We start from the raw sequence: 17,855 nt of genomic DNA on the forward strand, positions 1-17,855 counted from the left end.
GGATGAATCTTTTCGGATGTAAAGTTTATTTGTCTTCCAGTCTTCAGCTGAGAGTAGCCAACCACCAAGCCCTCCCTGTCTGATATGACTTCAATATATGGCAAGTCATGGCCAAGTTCGAAGGGTTGCTCCCCGACACTTCCAGGAAGGAGTTCCAAGCAATCATCAATGAGGGCACAACTGCAGCCAGGGCGGCCCTCCAGGCAGCATCTGATGCTGCTGCCCACACCATGGCTTCTGCTATCTCCATGCAGCGAGTCTTTTGGCTGCTTCTCTCTGGGTTGTCCCCCAAGACCCAGCAGTTATTGCAGGACCTGCCCTTCGACGGCAGGGCCCTATTTGCAGAGCAAACAGACAGCAAATTGCATGGCCTCAAGGACTCCCGCACCACCCTAAAAACCCTGGCTCTCTACACCCCAGCCCCAGCGCGTAAGCAGTTCAAACTACAGCAGGGCCAGGGGAGTCAGCCTCGACAGGACCAGCCCCATAAATGAGCCAAGGGTTACAAGCGCCGCCTGAGCCACCTGCCACCACCCTCTGCCCAGTCGAGCTCGACCTGTAATAAGCAGGGAGCCAAACAGTTGTTTTGAGCATGCGCCCGGGGGCGACCTACCAGACTATTCCCTGGATCCATCTTTCCCAGTGTTCTCCGACCACCTTTCCCCTTTCCTTCCAGCTTGGACTGCTATAACTTCAGACTGCTGGGTCCTCAACACAGTGGAATGGGGTCATACCTTCCAGTTCCTTTCTGTCCCCCCTTCCCACCCACCTTCCCCATCGCTCTTCAGTGACCCCTCTCATGCGAGTCTCCTCGCAGAGGAGGTAAAGGGGTTACTACAGCTGGGTGTGGTGGAACAAGTTCCTCTTGAGTACAGGAACAAGGGGTTCTATTCCTGGTACTTTTTAATCCCAAAGGCCAAGGGCGGTCTACGGCCCATCCTGGACCTGCAAGACCTCAAAAAGTACCTACAGAAGCTAAAGTTCCACATGGTCTCTCTGGCTTTTATTATCCTCTCTCTGGATCTGGGAGACTGGTATGCCGCCCTCGACTTGGACTCATACTTTCACATAGTGAGCTTTCAAGGACACAGACTCTTCCTCCGGTTTACGGTGGGGCCCCACCACTACCAGTTTACAGTCCTCCCGGCGACAGCACCAAAAGTGTTTACCAAGTGCATGTCGATGGTAGCAGCTTACCTTAGGTGCTAGGGTATCCAGATCTACCCGTTCCTCAATGACTGGCTCATCAAGGGTGGCTCCGGGTCTCAAGTCCGAAGGGATGTTGCGGTGCTTCAAGCCATGTGCCACTCTCTGGGCCTGCTGGTGAATGACAAAAAGTTGACGTTCGTGCCAGTGCAGAGGATGAAGTTAATCAGAGCAGTCCTCGACTCTACCTGCTGCTGGAAAGGTTCCACATGATGGTGAACCTCATACAGGAAGTGTTCCTGCCGCTGGAAAGGTTCCACATGATGGTGAACCTCATACAGGAAGTCTCCGCATTCCCTCTGATTACAGCCAGGGTCTGTCTGCGCCTGCTGGGCCACCTGACAGCATGCACTTACGTGGTCTGCCATGCTAGGCTCCGGATGTGTCCCCTGCAACAATGGCTGGTGACTGTCTATTCCCAGTCCCAAGACCCCCTGGAGAAGATTGTTACCATTCCCAGGCAATACTTGCCTCGCTGCAATGGTGGACCGACAAGATACCCCTGAAAGGGGTTCCATTTGACAACCCTCCTCACTCCATCGAGTTGGTGTCCGACGCCTCAGCTGGGGGCACATCTTGGCAACCTTCAGACACCGGGAATGTGGTCCCCAGAGGAGGTATGGTTACACATAAACGTCAAAGAGCTCCGAGCAGTCCAGCTGGCGTGCAGAGTCTTCTTGCCCCACCTGTCGGGCAAGGTGGTACGAGTCCTGGCAGACAACACAGTCTTGATGTTTTACATCAACAGACAAGGGGGAGCGCGCTTGTCAGCTCTCTATCAGGAGGCACTCCATCTGTGGGACTTCTGCATCAGTCAAGAAATCCAACTGGAAGCTTGTCACTTTCTTGGTGTCAGGAATACACTGGCAGACCAGCTCAACAGGGACTTCTCCTCTCACCACGAGTAGTCGCTCCATACCAAGGTAGCCTGCGTGATCTTCCAAAGGGGGGGAACTCCCCAAGTGGACTGTTCGCTACCAAACAGAACAGGAAATGTCACCAGTTTTGTTCTCAACAGGGTCTGAGCAAAGCTGCCCTCTCCAATGCCTTCCTCTTGTCATGGTCAGTGAGCCTGATGTACGCGTTCCTCTGATTCCATTCATCAGGAAAGCCCTGGCAAAGATCAAGCGAGACCAGGCACGGGTTATCATGAACACCCTGGTGTGGCCTCGCCAGAATTGGTTTCGCATGCTCATGAGCCCTGGCCCCTGCCCAGCTGACCGGACCTGCTGTCGTAGGACCACGGTCGGTTCTTACACCCCAATCTCTCGGCGTGGATGCTGCAGGGCTGAACCCGGAGGAGTGGACCTGTTCAGAAGGAGTCCAACAGGTCCTCCTGGAAAGTAGGAAGCCCTCAACTAGACTGACTTACCTGGCCAAGTGGATGAGGTTTTCCCGCTGGACGTCCGAACAGGACATCTCTCCCTCGCTTTCCTCCATACAAGCTGTCCTGGACTACCTGCTCCATTTAAGGAACCAGGACCTGGCACACTTCCATTAGAGTGCATCTTGCGGCCATATCCGCTTTTCACCTGCCGATCCAAGGACAGATGGTGTTTTCCCATGACATGATGGTCAGATTCTTGAGAAGGCTGGAGAGACTCTTCCCGAGGTGCTGGCTCCCTTCCTGCAGTGGGATTTTAGTTTGGTTCTCTCTAGGCTCACTGGCCCGCCCTTTGAACTTCTGGGTTCCTGGTCCCTTTCCCATCTGTCATGGAAGGTCGTGTTCCTGGTGGCGGTGTGGTCGGCGAGAAGGGTCTTGGAAATTAAAGTCTTGACCTCAGAACCACCATACACAGTCTTCTACAAGGATATGGTTCAGTTGCGGCCCCACCCGGCCTACTTGCCAAAGGTCGTCTCCACCTTTCATATAAACCAGGACATCTTCCTCCTGGTGTTCTGTCCCAAACCTCACAAGACCAGTGAAGAGAGGCGTCTTCATGCACTGGACATCTGAAGGGCTTTGGCTTTTTACTTAGAACATACCAAGCCTTTCCAAAAATCGACTCAACCCTTCATCGCTACAGCGGATAGGACGAAGGGTTGTCCAGTGTCCTCACAGAGGATTTCCAATTGGATTACTTTGTGCATAAGAACCTGTTACGACCTGGTGGGGGTTCCGCCACTGCTGGTTGTCAGAGCCCACTTGACGAGAGCGCAGGCATCTTCGGCGTCCTTCCTGGCATACATCCCTATCCAGGACATCTGTAGAGCCGCAACATGGTTCTCTGTCCACACGTTTACCGCTCATTATGCCATCACTCAGCAGGCCAGGGATGATGCTGGGTTCAGCAGAGCTGTGTTGCAATCTACACCTCCGTGAACTCCTACCCACCTCCAAGGGTGCTGCTTTGGAGTCACCTAATATGGAATGGACATGAGCAAGCACTCGAAGAAGAAAGACAGTTACCTTTTCCGTAACTAGTGTTCTTTGAGATGTGTTGCTCATGTCCATTCCACAACCTTCCCTCCTTCCCCACTGTCTGAGTTTCCGGCAAGAAGGAACTAAGAGTGGGGGGAGCCGGCGGGGCCCCTTATACCACGCCATGCGGGCGCCATTTCAGGGGGTGCCAGAGCTGGTCCCCTGCGCATACTGCTGAGGGAAAAACTTCCGGCACTGGTGCATGTGGTGAGCGCACACATCTAATATGGAATGGACATGAGCAACTCATCTCGAAGAACACCAGTACGGAAAAGGTAACTGTCTTTTATTGAGGCATACTAAAGGGGGTGCAGAATGGTAACAGTTAACTATCGAACACGTGAAGTAACCACTAAGCTAATTCTGCCACAAGATGCTGAAAGTGTTTTTATCCTGTTTTAGGATCAAACCACACAGTAGGGATATCTGGCAAAATGTACCGGTTCAGCCCAGCTGCACACAACTTACATCGTACCTCAGCAATGCTCCACCTTCCCATTGCTCCATCCTTTTCAGTAGACATTCCCTAAAACTGATGTGAATGTTTTTTGGGCAGCATTTAAACTAACAGAAAGCAAAGCAACCAGGAGCTACAGGTAAAACTTAAGGTTGGCCTCACCATCCATACCTCGCCTCAACGTGCCTACCTGTTGTAGCCCAGAAGATGAGAAATTTTGCCTGGTTCTGAGACCTCTGCAAGGCATGGACCCCACACAGAGGGACGATTAGAATTTTAGGCCTATTTCTGAATTTACTTGCTTCATTGGGTACCATTTAGACTCTTCATGGAGGGGTGAGCACTTTTTAGGGGCCACCTTTCAATTTGGGGTGAGAAGGTTATTGCTTCTTGATCATCACTTGCAAGAAGCTTCTTGACAGTCTTGCACTTTCACCTCTTCACTTCCTAGCCAGTTGATACCTGATTTGTAAAGTTTTCCTATTGTTCTTTCTTTAGATCTATCTTACAAGGAGCCCAGACTTACTTCCTGGTATGGGGAACTTCCTTACACTTACTCCAGGTTAACGATGCAGCCAAATCCTAATGTACGTACTAATTTATGATGGCTTTTTCTTTGTAGATTGCAGTAATAACTTTTTAAAAGATAAACAAACATTTGCACTATGATCTGATCTGATCTGATTCATGATTACCAAAGTTGGTCAATGGAATATATGCCTACTTTATGGAATTTCATTATTTTGTGGATGTATTCAGACTTCTATAATTTATCCCTTTGATGAGGAGCCTTTTCTGGTGGTAGTGGACTAGCAATCACTACTCTTAAATTCCATTCCAAGTTCTGCTTTTGACCAAGTTCTGACCTTGGGCATGTCTCTTAACCATTCTGTATGCCTCAGAGACAATATCATATTATTTATGATGATAAACTCCCTTTAAGAAACTTTAAAAATAAACACTTCTTGATTCTTCTTTAGGCAGCATTCAGGCATATTCTCGCTGCGTGCCTGAGTGTAATCAGATTAGTACACATGTTTAGCAAGATCAGATTGTACCGTATAATTTCCCACGTCATTTTGCTATTTATGAAGGGTCAGAAACCTTGTTAAGTGACTTGTTGACTTTTTGTTCATGCTCAGTCACACTCTGTCAACCTGTTGTCCATTTGGACTGTCTCCGGACGTTTCTTTGTTTGGCATTTCCATGGCAATAGATTCCCATGTTTTAAGCCATAAATTAAGAATAACTAGTGAGAACTAGGTTACATGAGAAAGTACTTCTGTCGAGTCCCAGATATCTTCACTGCTGCCAAGGAAAGATACGTCCCAACCAAGCAGAATTTGAGGGAAATTGGATTTTGCACACAGTGCTTGAGTAAACAATCTGAGATGGAAGGGTCTGGCAGTCATGATAATGCTTTAGTAAAGGCTGTGTAATTTAGAATGGAAAAATACAGACAGCCCATGGATTGGGATGTATTCAGTTACATAGTGTTTTATTTAAATGTTTTTCTAGAAAGAGGTGGTGGAGTCTGGATGGCTTTGGAGGTTGGCATTGCCATATGGAGCCTTTCACCTGCAGATTGGTTGTTCAAATCCAGCTCAGAATAGCTAAGCAGTGAAAGCTATTACTAGTTGGTGCGGGGTTAGTATGAGGTTAGAGATGAGGCAAGGTGGTGGGTTAGTATGAAGAAAACTTGCCTACCATTGTGTGTGATGTACTTCTTCTATGGAAAGGCAAAGACCCTCAGTCTTCAGGACTGTCAGTCTGATTATCTCTCTCTCGCGCGCTCTCTCTCTCTCTCTCTCCCCTCCCCTTTTCTGACTCCTTTGCAGCTGGGAATTTCCCTGGTGTGAAGGAATCCCCATGTGGCATAAAGTCTGCATAGCTCTAGCGATCCCTGCCTGGCAGAATGGGACCATTACCACCAGTGTATCTTAAAGCAACCTCAGGATCCAGGTAGAGGGATAGAGGTTTAGAGCATAGCTTAGCCACACCCCAGTATCAGGCCCTGGAAGTTTGATTTGTAGCAGAAGCATCACCCCTCACTTTTTTTTTTTTTTTTTAAAGAAGTGTGGGGATAATAGGAACTTGAAACCCTCCCAAGTGCAATAAGTGCTTATGGTTGTGTGAATCATGATATTAGAAAAATGTTTCCTTGTAAGCAGTGAAATATTTGGTAACCTGGTAACCTTTCATAACAAGAGGACTTCAGTTACTGCTCATTTACAGTGGAGTTCCTATTGAATCACACATTCGCATCTACATTTCTATCTGATGAGGTTGCCAGTAGGAATATTGTCAGAGTGGAAATCAAAGAAATCCAGTAATGATCAGGCAGTTACTAAAAAGTGGTGCTGGTAATTCCTCGTAAGCCCTTCCCTGTCAGTTCATTTCATATTCCTCACAAACTGTGTAATCCTGGAGATCCAATGGTTTTCTCTTCAGGCAGCCCACTTGTTAAATGTGACACTTCAATGCAATAATCTCCCTGAACTACAAGCTATTTTCATAGATAATCATTCACATGGCACCTAGGTATTGAGGTGGTGACTGAACTAGAAATACGTAGGCTAGATAAGAATGTTGTGATTAGGTTCTAATGCCAGAGCCAGTAGACAAACGGACCCCGGGTGAACATGGAGGAGACTGGGAGCTGAGTCTCCTGGGTTCTATTCTGTCCTCTGCCACTGACTTGCTGTGCAACCTTGAATAAATCCCTTAACCCCATGTGCCTCAGTGTTTCCACTTATATAATGGGGTAATGATTCTGACATATCTCACATTGGGGCTAGAAACTTAATTACTGGCTAAAAGCACTATGAGATCCTCAAATGAAAGGCATGATATAAATGTGTAAAATCATTATTAAATACCCATGATGCATTGGAAGCAATTACAATAGAATCTGTAGAATTGCTATAGAGACTGGGCACAGAAATATGTTAACAATACAATGGCTGTAGTTCATGGAGCTTGAGATCCAGTTATGTCTTGAATCACTTTCTAGCATAAACTATTAGAACATTAAAATCAAAACACAGAAGGTGAGCTGGACTCATTAAGCAGTACTATTAGGGCAAGGAATGCAGGGACACAGAGTGGCAATGTTATGCCAGCACTCACCATGTATTCCTGGTGAACAACTCCAGGCTTCATGTACCAGTTAGCCACTGGTTCCAGAAGGGCTGACTTCCTCATGAGTTGCAAAACTGAGGTCTTGACCATTTGTGGTCATAGAAGATTGCCGTTCAGTGTTCTTTAGTCATCCTCTCAGTTAGCAGCCATAATGTTTATCCCTGGGCCCCTTAAGCAGATTTCATTCTCATAGTTAACCAGGAGGGCTGGAACAGCCACAATGCTATGAAAGGCCAGATAGCCATGCGAGGCAGAATGGCAGCATGGCCTTGGTGATGAAATAGCAATGACTCAGTGCTAACATGACCACACAGAGCAGAAGGGCTGCACTTCTGCTGCACTGGAAGCATGTACTAACTGTTTAGGCGAGGCATAGGGTCAGTTGGCTTCACGTTTATTATGCAAAAATATTGTGGGCCTTGTACCCCTTCTAATCCCAGTGATTTTGCCTTTGCTTCGCCTCTCTGATACGCTGAAACTTTTCCCCTTCTGTACTGGCACTTTCTCCAGTGCATCTACCTCACCTCCTGCTCTTCTCCCTATGACCACTTTGCTGTGCTGATTGCAGTGGCATCCTCTGCTGATCATGCTGAAGGAGCACATCGAAAAGGCCACCGGTCACACCTTCAACTCTCTGCTCTGCAATCTGTACCGAAACGAGAAGGACAGTGTCGACTGGCACAGTGATGATGAGCCATCATTGGGGAGAAACCCTGTCATTGCTTCGCTCAGCCTTGGTGCCACCCGAATCTTTGAGATGAGGAAGAAACCCCCACCTGTGAGTGTTTTCTTACTCTCCCCCTCATTCTCATTTTCTCAGGTCTTGGGATCTAGATAGCAGTGTGAGGTTCCCATCACTAGTAATACTACATTACTGTGAAATGCAAGATCTCCAAAAGGGGAGGACACTGTATCTGCTTTCCAATGTATTATGTCCCACTCAAAATGACTCCAAAACACACCATAAACTGTATACAGTAAATACAGGAATCACTTCACCTATCTCTGAAATGCGGCCATTCTGAATTGGAATGCAACAGTTGTTTAACAATGCACAGGAACATCTCACTACAGTGAAATTACATTTTGAGGATTCCTGCAGCGATGGTAAAGATCTTCCAAGTTAGCTAGAGCAGTGGTTCTCAACCTTTCCAGTCTAGTGTACCTCTTTCAGGAGTCTGATTTTTCTTGTGTACCCCAAGTTTCACCTTACTTAACAAATACTTGTTTACAAAAATCCGACATAAAAATACATAAGTGTCACAGCCCACTATTACTGAAAAATTGGTTACTGTCTCATTTTTACCATATAATTATAAAATAAATCAAATGGAATATAGATATTGTACTTACATTTCAGGTATAGTATATAGAGCAGTGTAAACAAGTCATTGTATGTATGAAATTTTAGTTTGTAACGTTGCTAGTGCTTTTTATGTATCCTGCTGTAAAAGTAGGCAAACATCTGGATGAATTGATGTACCCTCTGGAAGACCTCTGCGTACCCAACATGTACCCCTGGTTGAGAACCACTGAGCTAGAGCAATGTCAGGAGACGCCCCTGCAAGAAGTGGGCACATAAAATTAGAAGGGGGTTCTCGCAGGGTGTAAACACACAGACTTACTGAACTACCGTTTTTGTCACCAGTGAAGTGATGCCTAACTATAAGGTATGTGGGGTAAAGAGCAGCTCCAGTGGATGTCCAGTACATAAAAAGACCTCTTACCAATGGCCATTCCCTGGCTCAGATGCATGAGTGAGTAGTGAGAGATAATGGACTGGGGGCAAGAAGGAGGAGAGCGATTTAATTTCTTTCTCTGTGATGCCAAACTGCCTCATCATACCTCTCAAATTAAGCAGAGTCTGAGCCAGGCCATTACTTGGGTGGGCACCTCCTTAGACTCCCCCTGATTCTGCAGGAAATGGTATTGATGATTAAGTAGGTAACACTCTCCCTTCTGAGTCAAGGCTGACCCAGCTGTGTTGGGAATGCTGTGCTTTCAGAAGGGCTAACTTCCTCATGAGTTGCAAACCTGAGGTCTTGACCATTTGTGGTCATAGAAGATTCCCTGGTAAAAGTAATGAATCAGTCCGGTATCCTGAGCTGACTGTATTTTGACTTTGGGCAGTTATATTCTGCCTTCTTCTTCCTCCCTGTCTCTCCTAAACTGTTATGTGCTATTATTGTGTAATGTTAAATTGCTCCTGCATTTCAGTGGTGGGTGGAGTGGTTTTATATAGTTTGCAAGCACTTTGGGATGGAAGTTGCTGTCTTGTATGTTGCTGTTGGCTTTGAATACATTGATACAAAAAGCAATGTAGAAAACTACTAAACTATCAGGAAAAACCTCTTCATATAATAAGTACAGGGGCTATTAAAAGCTGCACTTTGGCAGTCTGCATGGACCATTTTGTTGCAAACTGTCAAGTTCACAACTGGATTCTGCTTGGGAGGAGTAAATTACGAGTCACATTTCATACACTTCTACCCCGATATAACGCAACCCGATATAACACGAATTCTGATATAACGTGGTAAAGCAGTGCTCCGCGCGGGGGGGCTGCGCACTCTGGCGGATCAAAGCAAGTTCGATATAACGCGGTAAGATTTTTTGGCTCCCGAGGACAGCGTTGTATCGAGGTAGAAGTGTACTAATTTTCCCCACTCGTCTCTCCCTCAGTTCAGTATTTCTCTGATTCCAAAACAGGTGAGTCACACGCACTAGTGGCCATATTAGTGTGTAATGTTCTGATTACAGGTAAAGTTAACAAGAGACTCCTTTGGGAAGCTTTAGTTGGTGGCAGGATTGACTAGATGCAGGGAATATTTCTTTTGGGAGGGTCAGGGTTTAGTGAAGTTCACTGTAATTCAGTGTGAACAGTGCAGTTTTCCTTTAGCACTTGAAAGAAGCATACTAAATGTACATAGCCTCTGGGGAAGCTTTCTATTCATTCTCAGCTTCTGGAAATTTGTTCACTATGGGGAAAGGAGAGAATCACGCCCACTCCATACAAGTTTGACTGTTGCCTTTAACTTGATAGAACAATTTCTTATACAATGCAGCGTGGAGCAAAGTATGATTTCTCTAATAGAGAGATCCCTGAGGGCCACTCATTCCTTTCCTCGATATTCCTATCCCAAGGCTCCTGAATCTTAGTTTGTAAATAAAGAGTATTCCTTTGCTTTGAAAGTGTGACATTCCTGGCAACATCAGTTGCTGGAAACATACTGGAACTGTTTACATCTTAGAAGCAGATCACAGTATCTTCCTAACACCCTCTGCTTTTTCTGCTCCTTGTCAATATGTCTTCATGAGATTTGCTATGGAGCTTTTCTGGCATGGTGATGATCTATTGGGGCTAGGGATTTTGAGTGGTATCAAGTTTGGCTGTGTTCTCAGAGGGGTTGGAGCCGGAATATAAACGTTGTAATAGGAGAGCATTCTTCTCTGTCTCTTTCGATTATAATATTTGCATCAGTGAATGCTAGAGTTAATATTGCAAAGGAATCTTCACTATAACGCCTTAGTTTCATTTAGGCATAGCTTTCCATATTTGATCTCAGCTTAAACATCTGTACTCTTGGAAAATTTCAGAGACATTCAGTTCAGCTGGTTTGTGTATGAAACAAAGACACGTTTCCAGCTGTAAAAAGAAAAGTTTGGGTTACTTTAATTTGCATTCAGATAACTGAAAAACAGCGTAAAGGTGTAAGTCAACCTCTGCTAGAGAAATAAAATCAAGTCAAGTTAGGAGGAGGAAGATTTGGGGTTTTTTTTAAAGTAAGACGTGCAGTAGGAAAACTTCCTTTTTGTTCATTTGGGGTTAAGGAGGATCCCATGAATGGCAAAGCACTGTAGCCTGCTGGGCCTACTCTGCCTCTCGAGAGCAGGTCTTGTGTCAGAATATGTTCTTCACAAGCAGAGGAGAATGTGTTGTGGGAGGCTGCCAGGGATCCTCCTCAGCCTGGTGGTATTGTGCAGGTTGTGCACCTGTGGGTGAACACTTTTCACAAAGGGATCACTCCATATCTTTGACCTGTCAGTCCTCATCCTCAAAGGAATCACCTGCACCACACCTTTAAAAGTTGAGCATGAGAACTTAAATTCCTAATTCTGCTAGACACTGAGTTAAGTCGATTTAAGTTATGTTGACAACCATATGCCGCTTTAATTACATCGGGTTGTGCAGATCCACACAATGTGGCGGAGCGCATCCACAGTCGGTGCTCTTGCATCGACAGAACGTTGCATTGTGGATTGCTATCCCATTGTGCAGCTTGCCACCCTCTGCCACTGGGAGATCTGAGGATGGATCTCAGTGCATGATGGGGGCATGTTCGCCATCCCATGATGCAGTTCTTTCCATCCTATCATTCCATGGGCTACCAACTTCGTTTTTTGCCTTTTTTGAACAACCCTGGTAAACTGTGTGCCCGCCATCTCTGCCTGAAAGCATGGATCCTGAACTGCTGACCAGTCTGGTGGTGAGCATTATGAACAGTGTGGCTGGTCCTGCAGTATTACATGAGCTGGAAAACGGAAAGTGAATCTGTGGTGCCTGCCCTGCTATGTGCAATGGAAAGAAACAATTCATGATTGCTTCTGGCATTCACGGAGCAGCTGCACATGGTGGACCGTCTGTACTGGGCTTGGGAAACAAGCACTGAATAGTGGGATCACATCTTGATGCAGATATGGGATGACGAGTAGTGGCTGCAGAACTTTCAGATGCCAAAGCCACTGTCCTGGAACTCTGTGTGGAGTTCACCCCTGTCCTGTGGTGCAAAGACACCAGAATGAGAGCCACCCTCTCAGTGGAAAAGCGAGTAGCAATCGCTGTGTGGAAGCTTGCAAATCCAGACTGCTACTGGTCAGTCTCGAATCAGTTTTGAGTTGGAAGGTCCGCTGTGGGGGTTGCAGTGATACAAATGTGCAGGGCATTAATCGCCTCCTGTTACGAAGGACTGTGACTCTGGGTAACATGCAGGAAATAATCGATGGCTTCGCAGCAATGGGATTCCCTAACTTCAGCGGGGCGATATCCCAATTTTGACCCCAGCCATTTTGTGACAGAGTACATCTATGGAAAGGGCTACTTCTCCATGGTCTTGCAGGTGCTGGTGGCTCACTGGGGCCATTTCACTGACATCAATGTGGGTTGACCAAGGAAGGTTCATAACACACACACCTTTAGAAACACTCGACTGTATAGAAAGCTGCACGCTGGGACTTTTTCCAGACTAGAAGATTCCAATGGGGGATGTGGAAATGCCCATAGTAATCCTTGGAGACCCTTCCTACCCCTTGCTTCTGTGGCTCATGAAGCCTTACACTGGGAACCTAGACAGCAACAAGGAGCATTTCAATACAGGCCCAGGAGGTGCCGAATGACCATTGAATGTGCCTGTAGCTGATTACAAGGTCGGTGGCACTGCCTTTTTGGCAGTTTAGACTTCAATGAGGCAAATATTCTGATGGTCATAGCAGCTTGCTGTGCTCTGCATAATGTTTGCGAAGTGAAGAGGGCAAAGTTTCCCCAGGGGTGGAGCTCTGAGGTGGATCGGCTGGCTGCAGATTTTGAGCAGCCAAATACCAGAGCAATTAGAGGAGCTCAACCGAGTGGCTGTTAGAATCAGGGAGGCTCTGAAGGAGCATTTTGACAATGAGCACCAGTAATGTGTCTTTATGTGATGTATTCGGTCAGGCAGTGTTTACTTGCCGCCTTAAATGGCCCCTGTAATGCTTGCTTTCTGAGCCTTTAATGGAAGGGAGCCTATCCTGCCTATAGCCACTTTGAATTTTAGCAGCAACTACCATGTGCATGCCACAAATCCTAGACTTTAATAAAAGGATAAAACACTTTTTTTTTCTTTTTGAAAACTGGAGATGGCAATGAGGAGCAGTCTCTTGGTTCAAGCTCTAACAGCTGTGTGTGTAACTCCAGCTTTCATCACGAAACCAGTCTCTAGGGGTGGATTGCAAAGAGTGCTGTGATGGAACGGGAAAATGCAAGAAATGTGTTGGGGGAGTTTGGGGAGGGCATGGAATGGCATTCTGCTTTGGCTGCAGGGGGAGTCATGCATAGATGTGCTCAGACTGCAGCAGTATGAGGGACTTGAGCATCTCTCTCTGTCCCTCCCAGTAGCTTTATCATCTGCTCCTGTCCATGTCTCCTTTCCAGGCTATCTAGCCTGAGTTTTTCATTAATTGTCTCCTCCCACGCTCTTGTTTCGCTGTGTGCTACATGTGTTGACTGCAGCACTACTCTAAAAATCTCCTTCTTGTGGTTTGCCTCCTTATCTGACAGAAGCACTGTGCCAGTGTGTAGGGGTTGGTTCTCAAGGGCACATTTTCAGAAGCTAAAGAAACAGTGAATAGAGAGGTGTTGAGTGTGCACTCAAAGCCATTAATCACAAAAGTAACATACACCTCTTTCTCACTGTCCCTTCACTAGCACACAGCTCAGTGAGAGTCCCAAATATGGTGTGTTTGTTGGGGGGTGGAGGTTGGGAATGGGCAAAGAGGGACAAAGGGTCTGAGTGGTTTGCAAAGTACTCACTGTACATACTGTACTCACCTGGGGAGAGTATTATGAATATTGGCACCCTTTTTCACAGGCTGGAGTAATCAAACCTGATATCTCACTCCTGAGGGTAACCCAGGATGCAAGGGTGCAGCTCCTGCATGCATGCGGCTTCAGACTGGGTCTGTATGCTGCTCGCCTGCCTGTCGCTTTGGTCCCTGCAGTAATAATTGCCAGTTGGTGCGGCAAAGTTTCCTATAGCGAGGGCAGAAACAAGGCAGCTCTGCCAAGGAATCTTTGGCAGAGGATTGCAGAGTATCTACACAAAAGTGTCCTAGAGATCTCTATGGAGGATTCCCCGGGACATCCCAGTGTACATTAACAAACTTTTCTGCCGGGCCCCCACTATGTAGCTGCATAGGCTCTGTTGTTAATTTCTATCCCTTATCCCTCCTTTACCATATAACAAAATAAATGAGACCTCAGTCTCCTATCACTGTGCAATATCAAAGCAAAATGCCTGCTTACCAGCGCTTGCCTTTCCTGCTTCATGAGTGCCGGAGCCAGAGTGCTGGGACTGGCTAGACACCTCCAGAGTCAAAAATAGGCCTGGGGTTGCCACACCATCAATGACCTTGTCACATGTCCCACATCCTCCTCCAATTCCACTTTCTCATCCACCACTTTGCCCTCGGGGTTGACTCCGCTGGCTGCTGCTTCCAGTTGCCCCAAAGTATCCATGGGGATCTTGGCGATGGGGTCACTGCTAAGGATGGCGTGCAGCTCCTCATAGACACAGCATGTCTTCAGCCATCACTCTGGTGCAGAGCTGGCCTCCCTTGCCTTCTGGTACCCCTGCCTCAGCTCCTTATCTGAGCATAGCACTGTTGCCTGTCGCTTTCATGTCCCTTCTCCTGCATGCCATGAGCAATCTGCCCATAGATATCAAAGTTCCTACAGCTTGAGCGAAGCTGCGACTGCGCAGCCTTCTCACCCCACAGACCTAGCAGATCCAACAGCTCCCGTGTATTCCATGTGAGAATTTCTCTTGCGGAAAGCTCACGTGGTCAGGTGGAAAGATGGTATGTGAACAGTCCATGCCAGGTAAGCAAGAAGACGAATTTCAAAAATGCACAGGCCTTTAAGCAGGGAAGAGGGGCATGCCTTTGTACCTGCAAGGCAGCGGAGTTCAAACTGCTGACCAGAGCGGTCGTGATGGGCATTGTGGGACACATCCTGGAGGCCAATTAGGGTGACAAAAGCAAAAACACGGTCTACACTGGGGGGCATCGCAAAAAGCTCTATGTGGCTTGTCGAGGTGATTTTATTTTGTCGGCATAGCAGGGGAGTTAAATCAGTGGGAGGAGCATTGTTGTGTGTACACCTCCACTGCTTTATCGATGAAAGTTGATGCAAACCATGGTCTCAAAAGGGCAACTGGTACTCACATGGCTCACAATTGGCTAATCCTTCTTTGTCTGTAAAGTTTGCAAATCTTTGACAGCAAAGGTGTTAATTGCCCACTTCATTTTAAGTGATTTCTTACAACCTGTGTTAACCCCTTATGCTTAACAATCGGTCCCACCTTGTGTTTAATTGTGACATTCTAGTTACCTTTTCCAGACCTGAAGAAGAGCTCTGTGAAGCTTGGAAGTTTTTCTTATACCAACAGAAGTTCATCCAATAAAAGATAGTATCGCACCTAGCTTGTCTCTTCCATTAAAATGGCAGCCTCATCTGGTATGATAACATCTACTATAGGGGAGAAATAGACCTGTTCAAAGAGTAGTTCGTGCACTAAAATTATTCATTATATAGGTATAATGTTTGTTATATGTTTACTACATATGTCTGTGGTTTTATATTGTCTAAGCTAGACAGGTGACGCCTTTTAAAATTCTTTCTCTAGTTCTATTTTGCATTTAATGGAGATGTCTTTTGGAGGCTCTTGGGTTGGCTAAAAAGGAAGTACTCAATAGAATGTTCTAAAGTGTAATCCCCAGACCCAAGATAACCTTTGAATGAGTTTCTGTAAACAGTATCATGTGCCTGAATGGTAATCAAGTTTAACATCTTATACAGCACATGATGCATGTTCTTTTCAAATTCTAAAAGCTGTGATATTTTGACTAGCTTTGCAATTTCCCTTTGAGCTTCCTCTGACGCCAGAAGCTCAGTCGAGCAAGAATTGCAGGAGTCTGATGGAAATTATAGCCTTTCAAAATGTACCATCAAGACGTGATTGTCATATTTTAATGTGCTATCCCTATTTTCTTGTAAAGATATAAACTTGACTTTAGGCATTTGGAGTCTGATTGCTGCTCTGTACACAAAAAAGTTACGGGTCAGTGAACATAGTTTAGGAAGGGGAAGGAGAATTCAGATTAATAGTTGTCACAGGCTTTCAAGCTATCTAGTTTATCATCTGCTAGTATTAGAACTTCAGGTTATCCAGAGTTAATCCTGAAGCCCTTCCGAGGGGTGGATAAATAAATAAATCACTTCCCTCCAAAAATCAAATACCCAAGTGTTCTGTAGGTGTTTATATTTTTGAGCTGAGCTTCTACTGAAGGGGTATTAGGAGATTCTAGTAATTTATTATTTGGTTCAGGGATTTCAAAGCCCAATGTGCCTCTTTATATTTTGCTTCCTGATTTTGCGTCCAAAGTAGGGCTGTCAGAATGGAAGGTAATACAGATGTTAACCTCGTGTCCTGGTTATTGGAACTTAGATTATGTTCTGCCAACCTGAAATTCCACCTCCATTTTCAATTGGATAGTCTCCTGTTCATGCTTTAACTCATGTAATGTTTCTGTGCTTAGGGAAACTGCTACTGGATTTCATAAGAACGTAAAAATGGCCATATTGGGTCAGACCAATGGTCCATCTAGCCCAGTATCCTGTCTTCCAACAGTGGCCAATGCCAGTTGCCCCAGAGGGAATGAACGGAACAGGTAATCATCAAGTGATCCATTTCCTGTCGCCCATTCCCAGCTTCTGGCAAACAGAGGCTAGGGACACTTCAGAGCATGGCTTTGCATCTCTGCCCATCCTGACTAATAGCCACTGATGGACCTATCCTCCATGAACTTATCTAGTTCTTTTTTGAACTCTGTAATAGCCTTGGCCTTCACAACATCCCCTGGCAATGAGTTCCACAGGTTGACTGTGTGGTATGTGAAGAAATACTTCCTTTTGTTTGTTTTAAACCTTCTGCCTATTAATTTCATTTGGTGACCCCTAGTTCTTGTGTTATCAGAATGAGTAAATAACACTTCCTTATTTACTTTCTCCAAACCAGTCATGATTTTATAGACTTCAATATCCCCCTTTAGTCGTCTCTTTTCCAAGCTGAAAAGTCCCAGTCTTACTAATCTCTCCTCATACGGCAACCATTCCATACCCTTAAATCATTTTTGTTGCCCTTTTCCAATTCCAATATCTTTTTTGAGATGGGGCAACCAGATCTGCACACACAATTCAAGATATGGGCATGCCATGGATTTATATAGAGGCAATACAATATTTTCTGTCTTATTATCTATCTCTTTCCTAATGATTCCCAACATTTTGTTAGCCTTTTTTTGACTGTCGCTGCACATTGAGTGGATGTTTTCAGAGAACTATCCACAGTGACTCCAAGATCCTGTTCTTGAATGGTAACAGCTAAATTAGACCCCATCATTTTATATGTATAGTTGGGATTACGTTTTCCAATGTGCATTACTTTGCATTTATCAACATTGAATTTTATCTGCCATTTTGTTGCTCATTCACCCAGTTCTGTGCGGTCCCTTTGTAATTCTTCGTGGTCTGCTTTGGACTTAACTATCTTGAGTAGTTTTGTATCATCTGCAAATGCTGCCACTTCTGAGGTGGCTTCATTTCACTTTTGGGTGAAGTAATATTTGTGTGTACTCTGTATAAATGGCTTTGGAACCCTTTGGGATGAAAGGTGCCATGTAAATACATTATGGTACATGGCATATTAAGGTAGAGACTTGCCTTGATAGAGGGGAAAAAATAAAAGCAGCCCCTCTCTGTTGCGCGCGCGCGCACACACACACACACACACACACACACACACACACACACACACACAC

The 17,855-nt window shown here is 45.7% G+C and overlaps 1 protein-coding gene across 2 annotated transcripts in view; it reads left to right on the plus strand.

Annotated features, from left to right (window-relative positions):
- ALKBH3 (alkB homolog 3, alpha-ketoglutarate dependent dioxygenase) overlaps positions 1-17,855 on the plus strand; it is a 52,908-nt gene that overhangs the window by 15,087 nt on the left and 19,966 nt on the right. For both annotated transcript variants that reach the window (XM_054027957.1, XM_054027956.1), the window contains exons 7-8: positions 4,584-4,672; positions 7,795-8,004. In XM_054027957.1, coding sequence (XP_053883932.1) covers positions 4,584-4,672; positions 7,795-8,004 — 299 coding nt within the window. The remainder of the gene's footprint in view (positions 1-4,583; positions 4,673-7,794; positions 8,005-17,855) is intronic.

Source organism: Malaclemys terrapin, chromosome 4, assembly GCF_027887155.1.
Source record: "Malaclemys terrapin pileata isolate rMalTer1 chromosome 4, rMalTer1.hap1, whole genome shotgun sequence".
NCBI classification, from domain to species: domain Eukaryota; kingdom Metazoa; phylum Chordata; order Testudines; family Emydidae; genus Malaclemys; species Malaclemys terrapin.